The sequence below is a fragment of the Mercenaria mercenaria genome, chromosome 3, assembly GCF_021730395.1.
Source record: "Mercenaria mercenaria strain notata chromosome 3, MADL_Memer_1, whole genome shotgun sequence".
NCBI lineage: Eukaryota > Metazoa > Mollusca > Bivalvia > Venerida > Veneridae > Mercenaria > Mercenaria mercenaria.
The window spans coordinates 6516249-6543563 of NC_069363.1; the positions used below are offsets into that span (position 1 = coordinate 6516249).

The 27315-nt window shown below is 35.9% G+C and overlaps 1 protein-coding gene across 4 annotated transcripts in view; it reads right to left on the minus strand.

Moving 5' to 3' along the window:
* Positions 1-27315, minus strand: part of LOC123525516 (uncharacterized) — a 44310-nt gene that overhangs the window by 6745 nt on the left and 10250 nt on the right. The window contains exons 1-6 of one of the 4 annotated variants that reach the window (XM_045304619.2): positions 15004-15139; positions 6976-8602; positions 5920-6116; positions 5214-5350; positions 1475-1749; positions 97-243 (exon numbers count right to left, since the gene is read on the minus strand). In XM_045304619.2, the coding sequence (XP_045160554.2) occupies positions 97-243; positions 1475-1749; positions 5214-5350; positions 5920-6116; positions 6976-8599 (2380 nt within the window). In that variant the 5' untranslated portion in view covers positions 8600-8602; positions 15004-15139. Of the gene's footprint in view, positions 1-96; positions 244-1474; positions 1750-5213; positions 5351-5919; positions 6117-6975; positions 8603-14240; positions 14291-15003; positions 15140-27315 lie in introns of those variants that run through there. The other 3 variants (XM_045304621.2, XM_045304620.2, XM_045304617.2) reach the window with 3 other exon arrangements.

Sequence of the window (27315 nt, forward strand, 5' to 3'; positions counted from 1 at the left end):
CTTAAATGCAGCATACTCTAAAGTGATTCTGATAAATAGTATACAGCTGTGTCCAAATTTTGCTATTTCGATCAGTGACAAGTTTAACATACTTACCAAATTGAACTCTATGCTCAACCTGATAGTATCCCTGTTTGTCTTTAGGTTTCATCATAGCACATAGCTGAAGCATGCTTATATTCTCGGAGCCAAAATCAGTGTCTAGAAAATCACTGTACAACTTCTCATCTATCTTCTTCAGCCCTGAAATTTGTTTCTAAGCTTTAACTGCCTAGTTGAAACATATTTATTTTGTCAGTTAGGTAATGGCTTAAAAGGTTTAATTTTTGAGGCCTTCTGTTAAGGGACATAGCTAAATGTGTAAATTAACAAGAGCTGTTTGTAAAACATTCAATCCCCAAATGATGGCCTAACAAAGGTTACTGGGTGTGTAAATTTTCAGCCTCAAGTAGGCTGTGACCTTCACCTCTGAACTAATGACTCCAGAAATAATAGCACATGAATGCTATGAAGTTTGATGGCTGTACCATAGCATTCCACCTCTAAACACTAAACTGTTTTAGTCTGAAGGCACTGTGACTTGACTTTGATACACTGACCTTAGCAATAATGTGGTCACATTTTATGGTCTTAGACAAATCACCCTTAAGTGTTTGGTTTGAAATGGTTCCTTTCTTGAGGTTACTGCAAAACTTGACCTTTGACCTAATTACCCAAAACAATCTAGTCATCTAGTGACCACACACAATCATCCTATGATATCTAACCACCGAAGGTCTCCAGTTATTGATTGGAAACTATTTTCAGTCTTAAAATCTTTGTGACCTTTCCATACCAACCTTAAATATGATAAAGATCACCTACTGGCCCAAGTCAATCATCATACTAAGTAGTCTGATCACTGTAGGCAAAATTGTTCGTTAGTTATTGATTCAAAACCAAGTTTTCTACCTACCTAATACATAAAACTAGAATAGTTAACTGTAACAAGAACTGTTTAATGACAATGTGCTCCACTATTTGAATCCTAGCTTACATACAAAAGCATTAGCAAAATGTTCTAAGTAAATGTATATAATTTTGCCAAAATGTAAGCCAGAGTTATGAAACTTGTCATGTGAGGTCATCCCATGATGGCAAGGATGATGTGAAGAGAATCTGAAAATATCTAGTCAAGTAATTCCTAAAAAACTTCTTTACATGCTACATTGTCACAAAATTTCTTTGTTAACAAGAGGAGCTTAAGTTTTTTTTAACTTGCCATCTCATGTTATCTCATGATGCTAAATAATTTCTGAAGTTTGAAACTATTTGGCCTTGTAGTTATTGAGATGCAAAACTTTACTATAAAAAGAGGCATAATTTTGACAAAAAAAAAGACAAATGTGTAACTAACTTGCCCTGTGAGGTCAACTCTAATACTTTTTGTGAAACCTGCATACATGTAAATCTGTAATAGGAATCAGTAAATCACCTTTCTTCTTACTGCCTTTGACACTGGATAGTTTCATGATGGTTATGTGTGGTTTAAATCCTCTCTGATCAGGGGAGATAACTTCTTGCTCCATGAAACACTCTTCCACAATATCAGCAACATTTTTCAATGTAGAGATCTGGTGTTCATGTTTCACCTTGGCAAAGACCACGTTGTTTCTGAAATTTCCCAGACCACTAACTTCTAGCTCTAACAACATATCTGTATACTGTGAGAGAAGTTTTTCTGAAGCTTTGTCTAATGCCTGTCTTGATCTGAAATTGTTTTTTACAGATAGTTAAATGTGGGACTATGTCTTATTAGTGGTCAACCATATGGATGAGTATACATTGTACCGGTATGTCCTCTAAAAGTTTGAATAAAATATCGATAAATACAATAGTTTTGACCAAACTATACACATTTCACCTGCACAATAATCTATGTTGTAATAAGATAAATAATTCTATGAGATTTCTAGATTTCTTGTCTATCTTAATATGGTGGAACATGTGTATTGATATTTATGTTGGTATATAAATGAATATCTAGCTCTTTTATTGAAGTATATTTTGAAAAGGATTTCCAACTATTTATACAACAAATTGTTTTACATTCAAGTATAATGCTTTGAAGCAATGAAAATAACGACTTTATTTCACCAATAGATTCCAGTATTTCACAGAAAAGCATAAAAAGAAATCATTTCGTTTTTTTTGTGTCTTCAGTTGCACATCATGACTAAATTGGAAGAGAGATACAGTAAAATTCCTACTTACGACCACGCTGAAATTACGACCGCACCGCTAATATGACCGATTTTGCAAAGAACGAAATATTTCCTTCTCAGAACCAATGGTCGTTTGTCCGAAAATGCGACCAGACCGCTAATCCACTAATGCGACCACCAATTTCAGAACTGTTTGATTTTTTCACACTTAATTAATCACCGCAATTACAACCACTCAATTTTTTCTGTATGTTACCGCGAATCGTCGCGGAAATTAACACGTGCGACATCGTGTTAACACGTTTAGCGTGTACATTGTGTATTTATCAGTTAATTGCTAACAAGTCTTAAAACGTTATCAAAGCAACGTATCAAACTGTTTGATTGTCTGAAATTGTAATTTAAAGTTGTTTGGTGTTTTACATCGCTATTTTAACATATAAAATTGTTGAAATAATTAAATTGTTTGTAATTAGAGGAATGCCTGCTGATCGAATTGACTGGATTAAAACGGATTTAATTAGATCTAAACGGTGTTTGTTTGTTATTATTAATGTAAATACGTTTTTGGATTTCAGTGAAGAATGAAGTTTGAAAAGGTTTGATAGTGTTGTAATTGTCTTTAATTGAACAAAATTCAAATCATTATCAGTTAAGTGCGTCCTTAATTAATACACAGTTTGATCCGTAATAGTAGTATATATAGAAATTAAAGAAAATAAAGCTACATATAAATTGAACACTTTTTGCCATTATTGCGTATTGATTGTATTCCAATGTGTTATTATCTGCCAGACCTTCCCCGTATAGCCTTGTCCACTAATCAGACCAGACCGCTAATAAGACCAGTTTTACAAAGAACCATGGGTGGTCTTAATAGCGGAATTCTACTGTAGTAGTTTGTGTATTTTATTTCCTTTTGTTTTGGCAAAGTTTTTCAGCAACTGTAGAATTGGTAATTTTCGCATCACTGTTATTTCACAATATGAAAAACAACAGAATAATTATTGCTAGCATGAATTCACACTTCATATTTGTTTATACTTTGGAAAATAATGCTTCTTAGTATTCAAGATGCTTTTAAATTTGCGTGTTGCTCTGATTGCCAATATTAACAGAAATAATTGATTTTGGGGTTTAATGGTGAACCAACACAGAAGTTTATATGGCACTAAAACAGGACATCTCCTTTACTTTGAAATAAAAATATGAGATATGGGATCAAAAATTTACCTGCAGGAACCACAGTAATACAACAAAATGATGTGTTCAGACCTTATTAGCTGCCTCTTCTGATCTAGCATATGGTAAGACAGTAGCTTCAAGACTTTCATACACAAGCAGCCCAAGAACCACATGGAAAACCTAATTTACAGTCACATAGGATTTGCATGACAAGAGAGAAATTGTGAGCCGCTGAGGCATTGAACAGTTAGAATGAAAAAGTCGCTCAATGAGGCCTTGCATGCAAATATACTAATGCCTTGCATGGTAAGATTGAGTTTGTCAGCCAATGAGGCCTAGCCATTGCATCACAATGTGTCAGTCAACAAGACCATGTATTGTAAAAATGAAACAGTCAGTGATGGACAAGTAGACATTACATCACAATGTGTCAGCCAACAAGACCATGGATTGTAAAAATGAAACAGTCAGTGATGGACAAATAGACATTGCATCATAATGTGTCAGCCAACAAGACCATGGATTGTAAAAATGAAATAGTCAGTGATGGACAAATAGACATTGCATCACAATGTGTCAGCCAACAAGACCATGGACTGTAAGAAAGAAATAGTCAGTGATGGACAAATAGACATTGCATCACAATGTGTCAGCCAGCAAGACCATGGATTGTAAGAATGAAATAGTCAGTGATGGACAAATAGACATTGCATCACAATGTGTCAGCTTACAAGACCATGGACTGTAAGAATGAAATAGTCAGTGATGGACAAATAGACATTACATCAAAATGTGTCAGCCAGCAAGACCATGGACTGTAAGAATGAAAGTCAGTGATGGACAAATAGACATTGCATCACAATGTGTCAGCCTACAAGACCATGGACTGTAAGAATGAAACAGTCAATGATGGACAAGTAGACATTACATCACAATGTGTCAGCCAACAAGACCATGTATTGTAAAAATGAAACAGTCAGTGATGGACAAATAGACATTACATCACAATGTGTCAGCCAACAAGACCATGGATTGTAAAAATGTAACAGTCAGTGATGGACAAATAGACATTGCATCACAATGTGTCAGCCAACAAGACCATGGACTGTAATAGTCAATGATGGACAAACAGACATTGCATCACAATGTGTCAGCCAACAAGACCATGGATTGTAAGAATGAAACAGTCAGTGATGGACAAACAGACATTGCATCACAATGTGTCAGCCAACAAGACCATGGATTGTAAGAATGAAACAGTCAGTGATGGACAAACAGACATTGCATCACAATGTGTCAGCCAACAAGACCATGAACTGTTGTAACAGTCAGTGATGGACAAATAGACATTGCATCACAATGTGTCAGCCAACAAGACCATCGACTGTTGTAACAGTCAGTGATGGACAAATAGACACTGCATCACAATGTGTCAGCTAACAAGACCATGGATTGTAAGAATGAAACAGTCAGTGATGGACAAATAGACATTGCATCACAATATGTCAGCCAACAAGACCATGGATTATAAGAATGAAACAGTCAGTGACAGACAAACAGACATTGCATGACAATAAATTGTCAGACAACAAGACTGTAGATGGCAAGCAAACAAAAATTCTGCTACTGAGGTATCCACCTAAATAGTGTTTATGTGACTTTAAACTGAACAAGAAATGCAACACAATTTCAGTAACATAGAATGTGGTATTTATTTGCAGATGGTTTTCTGAACATGTTTGACTGTTTGTTTTATATTTCAATACCGAAATTTTTTCCTAAAAAATTGAAATAGACGAAAAATTAGTTTTGAGAAACACTAACCTCTCCATATCCTCCTGTGTCTTCAGACTGAGCACCATCATAGTGAGATGTAAAGTGGCCAGTTTGTTCAGTGCTGGCTGTAACTTCTTATTCTCTGATACAACCTTGTCTTGTACTGCTTTAAGACCTGATTTTATCTGCATGAGGTAAAATGAATTCCTGTGTTAAAATGTATAAAGGGTTGAATCATTATTTTATACTGCTTCAAAATCTACTCTTTTATTTTTTCTAAGATAAAGATGGTAAAATTGATCTTATATTTATAAGAACATAATATATACATGTACACAGTCTAAATGTTAAAAAAAAAATACTAAGAATATGAAATAACTATTTATAGTATCTTGGAAACAAATTGATTTTACACAATTTTTATATGCAATTGCAATTACAACATACTATGTGAATAAAACTGCAACTCCTTCACATAAAAGTAGTTCAAGAATATGAAACTATCAAAACAAATCATTTTTCAATGTTTTCCACTTGCATTTGATTTTCCCCAAAATTAAAGATACATGTATTTACAATATTTGGTAAATGTACGTACTTCAAAATTTGTGTTTGACTAAAGCTGATCAATATTATAAATTTTGGGCTGTTTGAAAAGTTCCTTCTGGCAAAAATTGCTGACCAATTATTCAAAATCCTGTGGATAAAATGAATCCAAAACACAAAACTTGGAAAAAATTTCTAAAACTTCTACCTTCTGATCTGTTATCTGAATGGCAACAAAGTAATTAGGCACTGGTTTTCTGGGTTTCTCTTCCTTGTCCCCAGTATCTGTCTTGTCTGTAGTGTCAGCACCAACAGACTTCTTTTTCTTCTTTAAAAATCTCTCCAATTTCTTTGCTTGTCTCTTTTGTTTCCGTAACTCCTTCTTCCTTCTTTGCTCTAACTCTCCTAGGATAAAAATTGTGACTCGTGCTTGATTCTAACTAATCCAGCAAACATGTTACAAAAAAAAAGCGTGAATAGAACAAAGAAGGGATATAGTACTAAATAATTATTATACTGTCCATTTCACAATTACCTGGATCTCTGTTGTACTATATTTTTACTTACAGAAAAGCTGAAGAAAAAGTTAATAAATAAAAATTATACCGGTGTAACAAGAAATGCATTCTTGAAACGGACATATCTGAAACTAATGGCTACAGCATTTGTCTGTGACCTTGACCTTGTAGGTGCAGTCCATACTCTTTCACATGACTTACATTTTCCTTCTGTTTAACATTTGTGTAAAGTTTCATTGGAATACCTTGTATCACTAAATAGTTATAGCTGAGACATGTACAATTTCTGATAGAGTGAAAAATTAACAAAGAATCAGTGCAATTTCTATCTAGGCCTAAAAAAATTCTTTGTTTCTGGCAACATGCTAAAAGAAATTAGGGTAGGTAGGTCTGATTTTTTTTTTTTTATTAAGTGAGACTTTTCGGAAATTATTTTTGTGTCAAAAAATGAATACAAATAAGAGGGTTATGCCTTTAGAGCATCAGTAAGTTGATTTCTAACATCACTGACCATGTTTAGTATAAAAGTTGCACTCTTTTAACAAAAAGTTGGAAAAAATATTCTCCATTTAGGGTCGGGACAAAAATTTAGGGTAGGTCGGGATACTGGAAACAAAACTTTTTTTTTAAGCCCAACTCTTATCAGGCAAAGAACATGGTTGCAAAATAATCAGAAAGTTTGTAAAAATAACTACAAATAACTAGAATTTTTTATACTAGTTTAAATGTTAGGAGCAAACATGTACCTGAGAATAGATCTGACAAGTTATATACAATGTCCCCTGCTTTTGCTGGTTTCTTTCCCAGGACACTGGCATCAATATGAAGTAACTCTTCAGAACATATTTTAAACTCTGCATCAGAATTTCCAAAATCTGTTTCTTTGTTTTCATGAAAACCAACACTGACATCGGGACTTTTAAAGTCACCATCAAGCAGGTCATCAAAATCCATTTCAGAAAATGGATTTACTTCATGTTCTATTTCTAATTCATTTAGCAAATTAGATGATGACATTTTATCAATATTCTCAGAAACTGCACTGTTTAGGCTGATATCACTGTTTTGAGCTTTGTCTCTTGGATGACTTCTTCCATCAAGGTGTGTTGAATTGTTAGATTCATTTGTTTCAATTGGAAGTGCTGAACATACTGACTCATTTGTTTCAACTGTTTCTTTTTTGTAATCTGGCTTAATTGTTTCAACTAGATCTTTTATGCCATTTGACTCCTTTGTTTCAACTAAATCTGTTATAACATTTGACTCACATGCTTCTACTGGACAAGCATGGTGGGCTAATTCACTGGCTTCTATTGGTGTTGAGACATTTGTTTTATCTTCTTCTGCCAAAAGTTTTGAGCTGCCACAAATATCTATTTCTCCCTGATGCAAGTTTGCTGATTTACTCCTTTGTAAACCTGTAGCACTCTTTATTGAAAGTACATATCCAGAGCTTACTGTGTCACTTGAGTCACTGCATGGCACTTTTATACAATCCTGTTTTTCAAATGGACTTTCCTTATCATCTACACTTTGTTCTTTTGCCTTTTCATCTTCTTTATTGCTTTCCTCTGAATAACATTGAGTCTTGTTTTCGAAACCAAGCACACCAGGTCTAGCCCCAACACTTGAATGACTCTCATCACATATTGATTTTTCTTCACTGCTTGTAACAGAGACACTAGCACCATTATCCTGATTGACCTGCTCTTTTCTGACAAGTTCTGTCACTCCCTGGAGTAAAGACGGAGGCAATACAGTTTTCTTCTGATCAAACTTAAATTTTGGAGGACCTGATATTGTTAACTTCATCATTAATTTGCTGTTATTATCTGAAGTTCCTGCAGATCCCTCACTGGAAATATGTTTACCAGATAAATGAGACTTTCCAATGCTCAAACTGTCAGCATTATGTAAACTTGAAGGCACTGAAGATTCCATACTACTATCCTGTAACTCATCATGGGCACTTCTTGGCATACTTTTATCCCCATTTGTGCCTCTGGTACTCCCTCTTGACCTATCATCTTTACTAATCTTTAATAATTTGTCCACATCATTAACAAATTTATCAACACCATCAACAAATTTATCCACATCATTAACAAATTTATCCACATTTCCAATTTCTTTCTTTTCACTGACAATACTGTTACCACTCACAGAACCTACATCTTCCTTTTCTCTGGTCAAACATACATCTGTCTGATTTCCCTTGCTAACAGGTAACGGATTTATTACAAAAGCGCCAATGGGAGGTGGCTTTCCTGGAGAGCTAGACATTGTGATCATTCTACAGCATACTGCAGCTTGGTAGAAAGAACGAAATTCTGTGCAATGAATTCTCAAGACTGACAAGCTCTTAATCATAATCTGTAATGGAAATTAAATTGACAGTGAAAAATATAAATACAAAAACGTACTCATAAAGTTGTAACAAATTAAATAATTTTACGATGATGTCCAAAAATAGTAAACTAGAGTGAAGTATTAAAATAAGATGAACAAGCAAATTTGCTGCATTGATATCCCCCGCCAAAGTATATGCTCTGTGACAAAGTAACTATATGACAATTATTGATAAAATCCTGAAACAAGAGGGCCATGAAGGCCCTGTATCGCTCACCTGACCTACTGACCTAAAGATCATAAAGATTAACATTCTGACCAAGTTTCATTAAGATATGGTCATAAATGTGGCCTCAGGAGTGTTAACTAGCTTTTCCTTTGATTTGACCCGGTGACCTAGTTTTTGACCCCACATGACCCAGATTCGAGCTTGACCTAAAGATCACCAAGATTAACATTCTGACTAAGTTTCATGAAGATACAGTCATAAATGTAGCCTCTAGAGTGTTAACAAGCTTTTTCCTTTGATTTGACCTAGTGACCTAGTTTTTAATCCCACCTGACCCGGATTTAAATTTGACCTAAAGATTATCAAGATTAACATTCTGACCAAGTTTCATTAAGATATGATCATAAATGTGGCCTCAGGAGTGTTAACTAGCTTTTCTTTTGATTTGACCCGGTGACCTAGTTTTGACCCCACATGACCCAGATTCAAACCTGACCTAAAGATCATCAAGATTAACATTCTGACTAAGTTTCATGAAGATACAGTCATAAATGTGGCCTCTAGAGTGTTAACAAGCTTTTCCTTTGATTTGACCAAGTGACCTAGTTTTTCACACCACCTGACCCAAATTTGAATCTGATCTAAAAGCCATCAAGATTAACATTCAGACCAAGTTTCATTAAGATATGATCATAAATGTGGCCTCAGGATTGTTAACTAGCTTTTCCTTTGATTTGACCTGGTGACCTAGTTTTTGACCCCGCATGACCCAGACTTAAACTTGACCTAAAGATCATCAAGATTAACAATGAGACTAAGTTTCATAAAGATACAGTCATAAATGTGACCTCTAGAGTGTTAACAAGCTTTTCCTTTGATTTGACCTAGTGACCTAGGTTTTTCACCCCACCTGACCCAGATTTTAAGTTTACCTATAGATCATCAAAATTAGCATTCTGACCAAGTTTCATTAAGATATGGTCATAAATGTGGCCTCTGAAGTGTTAACTAGCTTTTCCTTTGACTTGACCTGGTGACCTGTTTTTGAACCTACATGATCCAGATTGAAATTGGACCTAAAGATCATCAAGAATAACATTCTGACGAAGTTTCATGAAGATACAGTCATAAATGTGGCCTGTACAGTGTTAACAAGCTTTTTCTTTGATCTGACCTGGTGACCTAGTTTTTGAACCCAGATGACCCAATAGCAAACTTGTCCAAGATTTTATTGAAGGTAACATTCTGACCAACTTTCATGAAGATTGGGCCAAAATTGTGACCTCTAGAGTGTTAAGTAGCTTTTCCTTTGATTTGACCTGATGACCTAGTTTTTGACCCTAGATAACCCAATATCGAACTCGTCCAAGATTTTATTTAGGGTAACATTCTGACCAAGTTTCATTAAGATTGGGCCAAAATTGTGACCTCTAGAGTGTTAACAAGCTTTTCCTTTGATTTGACCTGGTGACCTAGTTTTTGACCCGAGATGACCCAATATCGAACTCGTCCAAGATTTTATTGAGAGTAACATTCTGACCAAGTTTCATTAAGACTAGGCCAAAATTGTGACCTCTAGAGTGTTAACAGTCAAATTATTGACGATGCCGACGCCAACGGACGAACGACAGACACATGGTGATCACAAAAGCACACCTTTGAGCACTTCGTGCTCAGGTGAGCTAAAAAGCTGCATATGCACCACCACAATATGCTGTTGTATATTTGTTTTAAGTAAAATGAAGTTCTAGCATTGCCTACTTCATAACGCTGGTATCTATGCCATATAATGGATCATGAAACAGTTTAAGCGTAATAGCTCTAAGGTGTATGATCTACATTTGTGCAAAGTTTCATCAAGATCCATTAACAGGTTAGTTAGATACAGTAAAATCCATTTTCTTTACTAAATCAAGGAGAAAACTCTACTTTTACCAAGTTAAGCGGGGCAATGCGAGCACATAATAATTATGAGAGGTTAAATGAATCTAACTACAATACTTTTACAAACTGTCACAAAATTGTTTTTGAAAAAAACTGATGTAGCTTGCACTTGTCCGCTTGTAGAAATCAACTATGGGCAATTGGAACTTGCTTTAGACTAAATACTTGTCTTGCAGGATGAGAGTGATGTTTGACAAAATACAATAAATTCAATTAAAACTGAGCCATGCAGAAGCCAGATAGCTAAAACATCTAAAACAGAAGCTGAGTGGTTGTTCACAACTCTTATATCTGTAGGTAAAATATTTTCGGAGCTATGCGCGACAAAACATTAAAATGACAATTTTTTCCTAGGTCAGGGGCCATAACTCCTACAATACTGAATGAATCTGGACGCGAAACCCCAGGTGCACAACTGCACATGCTGACCAACATTCCTGTAAACTTTGGTGACTCTAGATCAAATACTTTTGGAGCTACGGGCAACACAACATTAAAATGACCAATTTTTTACTAACTCAGGGGCCATAACTCCTACAAGACTGAATGAATCCGGACGCAAAACCCCTGGTGCACAACTACACATGACCAACATTCCTGTAAAGTTTTAAATTTGTGACTCTAGGTCAAATACTTTTGGAGCTAGGCGCGACACAACATTAAAATGACCAATTTTTACAAAGTCAGGAGCCATAACTCCTACACGACTGAATGAATCTGAAGGCGAAACCCCAGATGCACAACTACACATGCTGACCAACATTCCTGTAAAGTTTTGTGACTATGTCAAATACTTTTGGAGCTAGGCGCGACACAACATTCTCGGAAGGACGGACGGACGCCCATATGATTTAGGTATTAGGTGGTCATTCTATTGTTGGAAAACAATAGAATGACCACTTAAGGAACAAAAGAATTAAGTGGTTACAGTATGAATACAAAGGATTTCTACTGTCCTAGGCCACACCTCCTACCACCTAAGGTACCAATCATGTGTGCTGACGGACGGAAGGACGGACAGTCGCACAAGAGCAAATCTATATGCCCCCACAACTCATGAGGGGGACACAAAAAAGGGGCGAGCCCTGGCAACAGCTCACCTTGAGCAAATTGTGCTCTGGTGAGCTAAACAAGAGGGCCATGAAGGCCCTGTATCGCTCACCTGACCTATTGACCTAAAGATCATCAAGATTAACATTCTGACCAAGTTTCATTAAGATATGGTCATAAATGTGGCCTCTAGAATGTTAACTAGTTTTTCCTTTAATTTGACCTAGTGACCTAGTTTTTGACCCCACATGAACTAGATTCGAACTTAACCTAAAGATCATCAAGATTAACATTCTGACCAAGTTTCATAAAGATAAAGTCATAAATGTGGCTTCTAGATTGTTAACAAGCTTTACTTTTGATTTGACCTGGTGAATTAGTTTTTGACCCCACCTGACCAAGATTGGAAATTAACCTTAAGATCATGAAGATTAACATTCTGACCAAGTTTCAAAAAGATATGTGTTTACTAGCTTTTCCTTTGATTTTACCTGGTGACCTAGTTTTTTACCCACATGACCCAGACTCCAATTTGGCCTAAAGATAATCAAGATTAACATTCTGACCAAGTTTCATGAAGATACTGTCATAAATTTGACCTCTAGATTATTAACAAGCTATACCTTTGATTTGACCTGGTGACCTAGTTTTTGACCCCACATGACCTAGATTCGAATCTGACCTAGAGAACATCACAACAAACATTCTGATCAATTTCCATGAGTTTCAATCTTAAAATTTAGGTCTCTAGAGTGTTAACAAGCTTTATCTTTGATTTGACCTGGTGACCTAGTTTTTGACCCCCACCTGACCCAGATTCAAACTTGATCTAAAGATCATCAAGACTGACATTCTGACCAAGATTCATAAAGATACAGTCCTAAATGAGGCCTCTAGAGTGTTAACAAGCTTTTCCTTAGATCAGACCTGGTGACCTAGTTTTTAAACCCACATGACCCAGATTAGAACTTGATCAAGGTTAACGTTCTGACCAAGTTTCATTAAGATACAGTCATAAATGTGCCCACTAGAGTGTTCACAAGCTTTACCTTTGATTTGACCTGGTGACGTAGTTTCTGATTCCACTTGACCTAGATTTAAACTGGACCTAAAGATCATCAAGATTAACATTCTGACCAAGTTTCATAGAGATATTATTATAAATGTGACCTCTAGAGTGTTAACAGCTTTACATTTGATTTGACCTGGTGACCTAGTTTTTGACCCCATCTGACCCAGATTTGAGCTTGACCTAAAGATCACCAAGATTAACATTCTGACCAAGTTTCTTTAAGATAGGGCCATGAATGTGGCCTCTAGAGTGTTAAGTAGCTTTTCCTTTGATTTGACCTGATGACCTAGTTTCTGACCCCACCTGACCCAGATTTGAACCTGACCTAAAGATCATCAAGATTATCATACTGACCAAGTTTCATGAAGATATAGTCTTAAATGTGGCCTCTAGATGTTAACAAGCTTTTCTTTAGATTTGACCTGGTGACCTAGTTTTTGACCCTAGATGACCCAATATTGACCTGGTCCAAGATTTTATTTAGAGTACCGTAACACTCTAACCAAGTTTCATTAAGATTGGACCAAAATTGTGACCTAGAGTGTTAACAAGCTTTTCCTTTGATTTGACCTGGTGACCTAGTTTTTGACCCCACATGACCCAATATCAAATTCGTCCAAGATTGTATTGAGGGTAACATTCTGACCAAGTTTCATTCAGATTGGGCCAAAATTTTGACCTCTAGAGTGTTAACAGTCAAATTGTTGACGACGGACGGACGATGATGGACACAGGGTGATCACAAAAGCTCACCTTGAGCACTTCATGCTCAGGTGAACTAAAAAAAACTATTCCATTCATATAAAGTTGCATTCAGGACAGATCAGACATGAATTTTGACCCTAACGTGTGACCTTGAGTAATTATCTTACTTACCTCACCCTAAGTATGCTGGACATAATTTGGCAACTGTTTGTGTATATATCCTCACAGTTTTATATCACTTTTTATTTGAGGAACTTAACTGTATAAATAATTTGAAAGTTCAGAAATATGTATTTCAAAACTTTCAGGGTTCTTGCTGTTCTACAATAGTTTTACTACTTTATCTTTGTTTATGTAAACAACATTTTCCCATTTCCATTGTAGTTGGTGGCATTCCCAAAATGATGGGGAAAAGGCCTGCCAAAAGTGGTAAGACAAGTCACACAAATATTTTTCTTATTTGTTAATAAGGAGATGACATATCTGAAACTATATTTTCTCCAGGTTATTTTAAATGTCATTAAATGATAAATGTTAAAAAAAGTTACATGTGAATATGTATATCTCTGCTAAAAATGGTTTGTTTCTGTCAGGTTTTTAAGTTTCATGATAAAGGCAAACTGGCTGAAAAATTAATAAGAAAGAATGCAACATTATGGTACCTGTGCACATTTCTAAGGTCTTACCACTTTTGGCAGGCCTTTTCCCCATCATTTTGGGAATGCCACCAACTACAATGGAAATGGGAAAATGTTGTTTACATAAACAAAGATAAAGTAGTAAAACTATTGTAGAACAGCAAGAACCCTGAAAGTTTTGAAATACATATTTCTGAACTTTCAAATTATTTATACAGTTAAGTTCCTCAAATAAAAAGTGATATAAAACTGTGAGGATATATATACAAACATCATATGTGCATATTTGTTTTATCAATATTTTGCATTTTACTAGCAGGAAAAATCCCTTTGAACAAATGATGAAGATGACAGGGCTGAATATGCAGTTGATTTGACAGTATTAGCATTCACAAGTGGTGCGCCAAAACATATATCCTGCAGTGTCTGGAGCATACAATTAAAAATTCCAATTTTAGATGTGGTTTACACCAGCAAAAAAGTGAAAGTCTTAATATTTGATCTGCAGATGAAATGGAAATTTTTATAATCAAATATGTTATAGGACTGATGATGTTGATGCCGATGATGTGAAGTATGTCCGAATAGTTGTTCTATCCGGATACACAGCAAAATATTGGGTTAAAACGGTCATCAATACGATTTAACATTATTCTGTCATTAAGACAAAAGAAAATATGATGCTCCCATACAAAGCAGAAGACTTAGATATAACATTATTAGAAACTATCAATATTAGACAAGTAATTCGTTTTTTCACAAGAACAGAAAAAAAGTTCTTGTTTACCTTTTGGTGTAGTCAAAATTTCAGCGACATTGCATTTGATCGCTGTCATCTAATTGACACTACGTATACGTGTAGGGCTACATGTTCCAGAGCAGATTCTGTACATTGTTATTGGAAAATGAAGATGAAGATTATGGTGAAGAAATGGAAAAAAAAGAAATGAAGAACATGTACATACATTTGAAAGAAAGTGATGCAATATATTTAAATACGGTGGTAGAAAGAAGATCACGCATTCTCATATGTCCTAATTAATAACCTGTCAGACAGTTAATTTGAATTTACTTCGTACTAAGAAATATGACAAGTCAATTAAATATTATTGAGACATTTTGACTCATTTTTGTCCAATTTAACTTGCAAAAGTAATTCTATCGTTAAAAATAGTACAAATATAGGATATTTGTTTGTTTCAGTGATTCAATTATTTCCAGTGACATCAAACTGATATTTCCGAGTGGCGTAGCCACAGTGAAAATGACTTTTTTTGGTGCTCACGAGTGAAATAAAATTGATATTTCACTGACACAAACAAATTTTCTTTTTATTTCATGTGTAAAACTCTTCTTTTGTCGCGTAATTTATAAAATGTCGAAAATCTCGGGAAAGATCAACAGAAAGCATAACGCAAATGACGTCATTTTAACGACGTCATCATCATTATGGTCCCCGGTATTCATAACGCTCTGTATACAATTTGACTTCAGTCGCGACGGAGGACCGGAACTAGTACGGCAAAAACAGTGAAAAATAAAAATGATAATCTACTGTTTCAAAACCGTGGATTATCACTTTTATTTCACTGAGAAAACTCTATAATTCACTGGAAAACATAAAATAATCTAATTTATCTATCTGTCTTCTGTTGACGTCAAACCCCTTGCGGGAACATAAACGTTTTGCGCGTCAAAAACAAAAAGAGAAAGAATATAGTGATAAAAATTTAGAGTGGAAGAAACTAAAAATAACTTTGGTGGTATAAAAAGGTTAAAACTTTAGTTTGCAGGATAACTAGGGCGAGGCATGTTCAAGGCTGCAAACTGCAGCACTGAACTGCTCTAGGGAAGGGAGGTGGGCGACACTGGGGGGAAGTTGGTTCCAATGGTACACTGTTCTTGGAGAATAAGAAAACTTGTAATAGTCAGTGGTTGCAGTAATTAACCTATAACTTAGGGAATGGCCATAGCGGACACATCGGGTCATTGAGGTCAGGTAACCTACGATTGGGATAGCAACCAGATCATGATGAATCTTATAGAAGAGTGATAACCTAGAATCTATACGCCTTAAATCCAGTCGACGAAGGTTTAGGGAGTGTAGCATATCTGTTACACTGGAAGTACGGCCGTAGGCGGTCTTGATCCAACAGGCGGCTCTCCTTTGGACGCTTTCAATATGGTCGATTTGAGTTTGGATGTGGGGCGACCATACCTCGGAGGCATATTCGAGCTGGGGTCGGACTAGAGTCTGTAAAGCAATGGTCTTAATGGGTTGGGATTTGACCTTAATGTTTCTTCGTAAGAACCCTATAGGGGGTTTGGTTAGCTTTCTTGGTTGACCTGTTTATGTGATTGTCCCATGGTAGGTCATTTGAGATATCCACGCCTAGGTATTTAGCTGAGCTGACCGATTCAAGTTGGACTCCATGTAGGTAATACTGGGTAGGGATAGGATGTTTCCTTCTAGTGGCATGGATCACTTGACACTTGGAGGGGTTGTCACTGTACTCAAACAGTTACCAGTCAGTGACCAAAAGCTCGAAAAAATTCGAATTGCATCCCAAAATGATGATCAGGTTCAAACTCTCATACAGGTTATAAGGAACGGTTGGCCGCGTATGCGCCAAGACTGTCCAAAATCTGTAGTTGAGTATTGGAACCACAGAGATGAGCTATCGTTTGAAGATGGCCTAATATTTAAGGGACAAAAGATAATCATTCCAAGGTCAGAACGCTTTGACATGATAAAAGCCGTTTACGACAACAGCCACCAGGGCTGCAACCAAGCAACGCGGCGTGCTAGTGATATCATGTTTTGGCCAGGTATGAGTAATCAAATACTAGAATACGTGCAAGCATTCTCGTTATGCGAGAAATACCGCCCTGCGAACGCAAAAGAACCACTCTTTCCCCATGAGGTGCCCCAGAGGCCGTGGCAAAATGTATCATATGACATTTTCGCATTCGATAACAAACAGTACCTGATTACTGTATGCGCGTTCAGCAGATTTTTCAAAATAGATTTACTACCAAACACCAAAAGTAACACAGTGATTTGCAAATTAAAGGTACATTTTAGTCGGTTTGGCATACCTGAACAACTTAAATCGGACAACGGACCACAGTTCACATCCGAGCCATTTAGCAATTTTGCTAGAGACTGGCATTTTACGCATGTCACGTCAAGCCCACATCATCAAAGTTCAAACAGACTGAGTGAGATATATGTTAAAGGCATACTACAAAAAGCAAAAGACACTAACTGTGACCCCTACTTGCCTATTCTCGAACACAGAAATTCCCCATTACCTGCAATTGGTTATAGCCCTAGTCAACTCCTACAAGGACGTAGGCTAAGATCAATTCTCCCAGCAACTCATGAACAGTTATCTCCAAAGCCTGTTTATGCAAAGAAAGCCCGAGAAAATATGCAGAAACAACAAACAAGGTCAAAATTTTATTATGACAGATCCACATGATCACTCCCTTCTCTGCAGTCAGGGGAAAATATCACATTTCAGAAAACCCCGGGAAAAAAATGGGAACCAGGGAAAGTGCTTGTGCAGCACAACGAAAGGTCATACAAAATTCAGACATCCGATGGCGCGAGAGATACAGGCGCAATCGCATGTTCATTAGAAAGTCCAAATCAAATCATGCAAATTCACGCCAAAACAACACCAACAACAATTCCCCACTGAGAACCCCTGATACCGCTCTGCCCAGCATCAAGGACAAATCCAAAAATGTTTACAGTTATGTAACACGATCTGGTCGGAGTGTGAGAAAATCGCTTAGAGCTTTCCCAAGCAGCGATTGGTTAGTTTAATGTCAAACAAACAGTTAAACAATTAGCTATAGAATTCCATTGATTTATAACAATTTCTTGATATTACACATGTATCAATTAATACAATGTACTACATTTTATTATTACAGGTTTAATATGATTTTTCTGTTATATTTGTTATACTTTGTTAATGTTGTTTTTCTTCAAAACAAAGGGGATGTTACATTTGTTTATGTTAAATGCTCATGCGTGAATGCCCCTACTTACTCTGAGAGCGCTTCCCGCGCTAGTCAGTCATTACAGTAAATAGTATAGAGTAGAATCACGTGTTGTGTTCTGATCTCTCTTCCACGAACTGTGGACATATCATAATAACGAAAAACAACTCGAGTTGTTGGATTCGCTCATCATTGATTGAAGGGCATAAGTTTGAATCCCGGAACCAACCATGCCTCTTTTGTTGAAAAAATCGGTAATTTCTTATTGAATATGTGAGTCTTAGTCTAAATAATTTAACGCGATCCTTGGAAACAGTTACGAGTTATTTTCTCCACTCAAAAGAAATTGTCATTGCTAGATTTGGCTTTAATAAAAAATGCTGATTTTGTTGCGATTACGAGATAAATTCAAATAAAACTTACATGTATCAAAAGGCAGTCCAAATAATTGTACTCAAGAGTTGAATAGCGTTTATTTTTTGACTGGTCGATAAACCCTTAGGTAGACAACGTAAAATATCTAAAATGTAGAATCGGTTTCCCTAGGTTTCATTATAGAGACTAATCAAAAGGGGAATATAAATTCAGTGGTATAAAATTCCAACTCAGCCCGTTCGCATGGCGAGTTAAGTTTGATAGGAGCAGTGGATCTCGCTGTAATACTTGACGATCGGGCAAGTGTTTTTACGTCGTAGCTTTAATGAAATTTATACAAATACATCTTGAAAAAACCTCAACAAACTTATGAGATAGTTCAGTTGCTAACTTTGACTGGATTTTACCCCGCGAATCTAAAGATATCAAAACGTCATGCAGTAATTTCCATTCCAGAGCACGTGCAACCTATCTTGTATCAAATTCACATCTCCGTTACTTTGTTTATCGACACGTAACTCAAAAAACGTGCGTAAGCATTCATTTTTTACAATTTTCGCTTTCAGTTTTCAACATCGCCCGAGAATAATACATTGAAATCTACAAAGAGTTCAATAAAATATCGACGAAATTAAGTCAAATTTTGAGAAAACGGTGGAATTTTCATATAAACATTGTTAAATTTCAAACAGCGCGATCTTAAATTACTGAATCATTCTAATTCACGAAAAAATACTGAACATACTTTTGGCATAAAATGCGACTTTTGACCAGAAAGAACAAACAAAACAGAATTATAACAAGAGGGCCAAGATGGCCCTAGGTCGCCTCACCTAAGAAAAAATTCATAAACATGTAAAACATTTTGACCTAGTCATGAACATGGAACAACATTTACTCGAACCAATTTTCATTTAAATTGGACCAAAAAAGTTGGTCTTTCTGATAATAAACATTTTCTTGATATACCATGTTTTTATGACTACTATTATACCCAGTTCAATAGTTTCGACCTAGATTTTATACATGCAATCTTCTGACCAAAATTCATTGTAAGATCTCACTGAAAATACAGCCTCGTATCACATACAGTAATGTTATCTTTTTTTGATTCTACCCAGTGACACTATTAATGACCTCAGTTACCTCATCATATTCGACTAATTTCATAATGGCCAACCACCTGAACCAAATTTCATAAATGTCAATGAAAAAAAACAGTTCGATATCGCATACACAAGATTTCATGTAATTTGCCCTTATTGACTGAGTTTTTGGACCTCAGATAACCCAATAATTCAAATCAAGACCTAGATTTCATCAAGGAATCACTTTGACGCAAACTTTATGAAGTAAATAAAATAATCCTCTCTATTTTGAACAACACAATGTTTTTACATGCTTAGGTTTTGGACCTATGTACCTAGTTTTTGACTCCCAGATGACCCATTCGAACTCTGCCTAGTATTTATCAAGGTAATCATTCTGGCTAAATTCCATGAGATCAGTTGCAAATACAGCCTCTACTGCATACACAAAGTTTATTCTTTGATTTAACCTATGACCTAGTTTTTGACCCCAGATGACCCATTTTCTAACTTTGGTCTCTAAATTTCATCAAGGTAATCATTTCTGACCAAAATTTCAGATAATCAATTGAAAAAACAGCCTCTATCGCATACACAAGGTTTTTACGTGATATGACCTAGTGACCTATTTTATTAGACCCAGATGACCCAGTTCGAACTCGCTTAGATATTCATCAAAGGTTAATCATTTGACCAAAAACAATGAAATCAATTGAAAAATATCGCCTCTATCGCATAAAACAAGGTTTTTCTTGATTTGACTAGTGACCTAGTTTTTGACCCTAGATGACCCATTTCGAACTCGGCCTAAATTTCATCAAGGCAATTTATTCTGACCAAAATTCATGAAGATCAATTGAAAAATACAGCCTCTATCGCATACACAAGTTTTTCTTTGATTTGACCTAGTGACCTAGTTTTTGACCCAGATGACCCATTTTCGAACTCGCCTAGATTTCATTCAAGGATATCATTCTGACCAATATTTCATGAAGAAGAATTGAAAAATACAGCCTCTATCTCATACACAAGGTTTTTCTTTGATTTGACCTAGTGACCTAGTTTTTGACCCGAGATACCCATATTCGAACTCGGCCTAGATTTCATCAAGGTTATCATTCTGACCAAATTCATGAAGATTAATTGAAAAATACTCAGCCTCTATCGCATACACAAGTTTTTCTTTGATTTGACCTAGTGACCTAGTTTTTAACCCGAGATGACCATTTTCGAACTCGCCTAGATTTCATCAAGGTTATCATTCTGAAATATTCATGAAGAATTAAACGAAAAATTCAGCCTCTACGCATACACAAGTGTTTTTTTTATTTGACCTAGTGACCTAGTTTATGACCCGAGATGCCCCATTTTCGAACTCGGCTAAATTTCATCAAGGTTATCATTCTGACCAATAATTCATGAAGATTAATCGAAAAATTCAGCCTCTATCGCAAACACAAGGTTTTTCTTTGATTTGACCTAGTGACCTAGTTTTTGACCCGAGATGACCCATTTTCGAACTCGGCCTAAATTTCATCAAGGCATTCATTCTGACCAAAATTCATGAAGATCAATTGAAAAATACAGCCTCTATCGCATACACAAGGTTTTTCTTTGATTTGACCTAGTGACCTAGTTTTTGAACCGAGATGACCCATTTTCGAACTCGGCCTAGATTTCATCAAGGTTATCATTCTGACCAATATTCATGAAGACAATTGAAAAATACAGCCTCTATCTCATACACAAGGTTTTTCTTTGATTTGACCTAGTGACCTAGTTTTTGACCCGAGATGACCCATTTTCGAACTCGGCCTAGATTTCATCAAGGTTATCATTCTGACCAAAATTCATGAAGATTAATTGAAAAATACAGCCTCTATCGCATACACAAGGTTTTTCTTTGATTTGACCTAGTGACCTAGTTTATGACCCGAGATGACCCATTTTCGAACTCGGCCTAGATTTCATCAAGGTTATCATTCTGACTAATATTCATGAAGATTAAACGAAAAATACAGCCTCTATCGCATACACAAGGTTTTTCTTTGATTTGACCTAGTGACCTAGTTTATGACCCGAGATGACCCATTTTCGAACTCGGCCTAGATTTCATCAAGGTTATCATTCTGACCAATATTCATGAAGATTAAACGAAAAATTCAGCCTCTATCGCATACACAAGGTTTTTCTTTGATTTGACCTAGTGACATAGTTTTTGACCCGAGATGACCCATTTTCGAACTCGGCCTAGATTTCATCAAGGTTATCATTCTGACCAATATTCATGAAGATTAAATGAAAAATACAGCCTCTATCGCATACACAAGGTTTTTCTTTGATTTGACCTAGTGACCTAGTTTTTGACCCGAGATGACCCATTTTCGAACTCGCCTAGATTTCATCAAGGTTATCATTCTGATAATATTCATGAAGATTAATTGAAAAATACAGCCTCTATCGCATACACAAGCTAAATGTTGACAGACGACAGACGACGGACGCCGGACATCGAGCGATCAGAAAAACTCACCGATTTTTTTTTTTTTTTTTTTTTTTTTTTTTTTTTGTAAAAAGGTCTCGTGGACGTCAATAGAAATTTGGTTTTAAAATAAAACGAAATGATGTTGTTGCGGTTTTTAATAGTTTTAAATGAATCTTTGTACATGTATTTTTTTTTATATAAAATATTCCAAATAGTCACATGGCGCGAAAAGTGTAATATGACGTAATGCCATGACAATCTCGTGCGACAATACCGCTTTGATCTCCACTTCAAAATGTCATGATACCGACACACTTCTTTTAGCTCTTTGAGAGGATGTTAATTGATGATGAAAACAGGCAAATTACTTAGTTTATCAACAGAATAATTACCGTGATTCGTCAACTTTTTTTTTTCGTTTCAAGACGGGTAGTGGAATATGATATTGTGTCGATATTTTTAGGACACTTTTCAAAATAATTTTTTTTTTCAGGAAATAAGTCTTGAGAAAATTAAAATAACTGATGTTTAATACTTTCCTGACACTTTGGGAAACTACGGCAGGGGTTAAACTGTGTTTATTTTTACTATCGATGCAGTTATTATGGAAACCAACTTGGTGGTGGAGATGACAAATTAGTGAAAGAAAAATGAATGTCTGGTGTGAAAAGGAAATTTAAGAGTAACAAAAACGGATAATCAAAAAGGAAACGTAGTGTACGAGCTATGTGTTAAGTTTGAAATTTGCTTGTACATAATTCTCCTTTCATAAAACGTGACAGTATTAAACATGTCAATTATTAGGGCGAGTGACTGTCCACTAAGGGCGAGTAGATTCTACTAGCTACTAGTCCTGCAGGGCAAGTGGTGTGAAAAAGAATTTTACACCCCTGATGAAGATTAATTGAAAAATACAGCCTCTATCGCATACACAAGGTTTTTCTTTGATTTGACCTAGTGACCTAGTTTTTGACCCCAGATGACCCGTTTTCGAATTCAGCCTAGATTACATCAAGGTAATCATTCTGACCAAAATTCATGAACATTAATTTAACAAGAGCTGTCTCCATAGGATGACACATGCCCCCGATGGCACTTTAAATGAATAGTTATGGCCGATGTTAGAGTTTAGGACCTTTGACCTACGGAGCTGGGTCTTGCGCACGACACGTCGTCTTACTGTGTCACACATTCATGCGTAGTTATTTTAAAATCCATCCATCGATGACAAAGATATGAACCGGACACACCCATCAATGCTCATATCCTTAATGTCTAAGTGTGACCTTGACCTTTGAGTACGGACCTGGGTCTTGCGCGCGACACGTCGTCTTACTGTGGTACACATTCATGCCAAGTTATTTGAAAATCTATCCATCGATGACAAAGATATGGACCGGACACGCCCATCAATGCACTATCCCTTAATGTCTAAGTTCGACCTTGACCTTTGAGCTACGGACTTGGGTCTTGCGCGCGACATGTCGTCTTACTGTGGTACACATTCATGCCAAGCTATTTGAAAATCCATCCATCGATGACAAAGATATGGACCAGACACGAAAAATGCGGACAGACCGACAGACTGACAGACCGACAGTTCAGAAACAATATGCCTCCCTTTGGGGGCATAAAAATACAGCCTCTATCACATACACAAGGTTTTTCTTTGAGTTGACCTAGTGACCTAGTTTTTAACCCCAGATGACCAATTTTCGAACTCCGCCTACATTTCATCAAGATAATCATTCTGACCAAAATTCATGAAAATTAATTGAAAAATACAGTCTCTATCGCATACACAAGGTTTTTCTTTGATTTGACCTAGTGACCTAGTTTTTGATCCAAGATGACCCATTTTCGAATTCGGCCTAGATTTCATCAAGATAATCACTCTGACCAAAATTCATGAAGATCCATTGAAAAATACAGCCTCTATCGCATACACAAGGTTTTTCTTTGAGTTGACCTAGTGACCTAGTTTTTGACCCCAGATGACCCATTTTCGAACTCGGCCTAGATTTCATCAAGGTTATCATTCTGACCGAATTTCAAGAAGATTAATTGAAAAATACAGCCTCTATCGCATACACAAGCTAAATGTTGCCAGATGACAGACAGACTGACGCCGGACATCGTGTGATCAGAAAAACTCAACTGAGCATTGCTCAGGTGAGCTAAACAAGACGGCCAAGATGGCCCTAGGTCGCTCACCTGAGAAACACACCATAACAGTGTAAACATGTTTGACCTAATGATTTCATGGAAAAAATATTCTGACCAATTATCATTAAAATTGGAGCAAAAAAATCTTGAGTATAAACAAGTATTTTCTTTGATCTGACCTTGTGACCTAGTATTTGACCCCAGATGACCCATATTCAAACCTAAACTAGAGTTCATCAAGGCTATCATTCTGACCAAATTTCAAGAAGATCAATTGAAAAATACAGCCTCTATCGCATACAGAAGGTTTTTCTTTGATTTGACCTAGTGACCTAGTTTTTGGCCCCAGACTACCATATTCAACCTTGACCTAGATTTTATCAAGGCAACCATTCTGAACAAATATTATGAAATCCAGTGTAAAATGCAGCCACTATTGCATACACACATTTTTTTCCATTATTTAACCTAGTGGCCTAGTTTTTAAACCCAGCTTATCCATATTCAAACTTGACCCAAATTCTATCAAGGCTATCATTCTAACAAAATTTCATGGAGATCAGTTGAAAAATACAGCCTCTATCACATACACAAGGAGATTCTTTGATTTGACCTAGTGACCTACTTTCTGACCCCAGATGACCCATAATCAAACTCAACGTAGATTTTATCAAGGCAATCATTTTGACCAAATTTCATGAAGATCAGTTGAAAAATACAGCCTCTATAGCGTACACAAGTTTTTTCTTTGATTTGACCTAGTGACCTACTTTTTTATCCAAGATGACCCATATTCAAACTTGACCTAGATTTGATCAAGGCTATTATTCAGACGTAATTTCATGAAGATTTATTGAAAAATACAGCTTCTATTGCATACACAAAGTGTTTCTTTGATTTGACCTAGTGACCTAATTTTTGACCCCAGATGACCCATATTCAAACTTGATTAATATTTTATCAATGCAATCATTCTGACCAAATTTCATGAAGATCAATTGAAAAATACAGCATCTATCGCATACACAAGGTTTTTCTTTGATTTGACCTAGTGACCTACTTTTTGATCCAAAATGACCCATTTTCAATCTCGGCCTAGATTTCATTAAGGTTATTATTTTGTCTTAATTTCGGGAAGATCAATCGAAAAATACAGCCTCTATTGCATATACAAGCATTTTCTTTGATTTGACCTAGGCGTAAAAAAAATTGTTTGTTTCCGGTGGCCCGACCTACCCTATTTTTTTACCGCCGACCCTAAACTTTTTTAGCGGTAAAATCGGGTCGCATATTTTTGCAAATAAGTATATTATTATTTTTATAGCTCTTTGCACGAATGGACTACTCCACCGATCGGGCGAGTGGTTTTTACGTGGTAACTTTACCAAATTGAGAAATTAATACATCAGGCAAAATTACCTGGATTGACTGGAATTTACCCGCGAATCGTAAAAATATCAAAACGTCATGCTGGTAATTTTCCATTCCACAAACACGTGCGCCCTATCGTAATATCTTATTTACATCGCGGTTACTTTTGACACAATAAACGCGCATGGTGCATTCATTTTTCAATGTTATCGCTTCAAATTTTCAACACCGCTTGAGAACTAATACAGTTTGAGTTCTATAACAATTTTAATAAGATATCAACAGGAATGTAGGCAAAGTTCTTTAAAAACGATCAGATTTTCATATAATGTTTTGTAAAATTTCAAACAGCGCGATCTTGATTATTTACTTCTTTCTTAAAGTAAATAAACGGTACATACTATGGTAGTAAAATTCAGACTCTTGACCAGAATGTACAAAAAACACAATTAAAAAATCTTAAATAATGAAAAAGCGGCAGCAATTTAAATACATGGAGTAAAACGATTTTTGGCAAACAGATTTCTGTTAGCACGGCAGAATAGGTTACGTGACCTCGTGAACGTAAATAGAAATGTGGTTTTAAAATAAAGCAGTATGATGTTGTTGCGGATTTTAATAAAGTTTAAATTATTCATAGTACATGTATTTTTTGACATAACAATTTGTTAGATATTCTTTTCAAACAATAATCATGGTTCAAACACATTCTTTCAGACAAAATTCCCTGACATTTCCCTGACTTTTCCCTGACATGAAAGCATTTTTCCCTGACTTTTTGGTTCGGTACGATACAAACCAAGTCACTTAGTATGACTTTTGTTATCTTAAATGTGCACATTTAGTGGTTCAATTTTAAATGAAAAATAGAATGTTGGCCTCCACCACCCCTACAGCCAACCCTTACCTCCTTTTTTGACAAACATTTACATTGTTTAATATTTTGTTTGTTTATTCCAAATCAACTGGATATGGAGCTGGTGATTATACAAAACACATTGGCAAGCAAAATGACATGAATTATCATTCATTAAAAAGTAATCAAATACACTGTTTCAAACAAACAAATGTTTTTATGTTATGACCAATAGACAATAAAGCAATTACTTTTGGAAACCTGAACATATTAGCCAAATCGAACTGTTTTTCTGAACATAGCTTTACTAAATTACATTAAAATGGAATTGTCATTAAATCTAGTCTGCCTGCTCATTGTTAGTGGTTAGTAGTCACACCTGAAAGGTTAAAAAGCTGAACTGCATGCACCAAGCACTAGCCACATGCACAAGGTACCAGTATCACAAAAACATCCTTCTTCAAATATTGAAACTGTGTAAAATAAAGACCATATGTTTGTATTATTGGAGCCTTGTATGTATATATAGTAATGGCTATGTGTAATGGACACTATACAGGAGAGACGGGGATCGAATCATTAGATATAGCCATCACCAGATTTGCTCAGGAGGTAAGGGGTGCAAATCTCTTTCAGTTTCTTCTATATGGAATTTGAAAAATATGTAGAATATATATATATGCATATAATTTAAAATTATGCTTTAATTGTTGTAAGTGTGATAGCTTTCATGAAAAAGGAAAC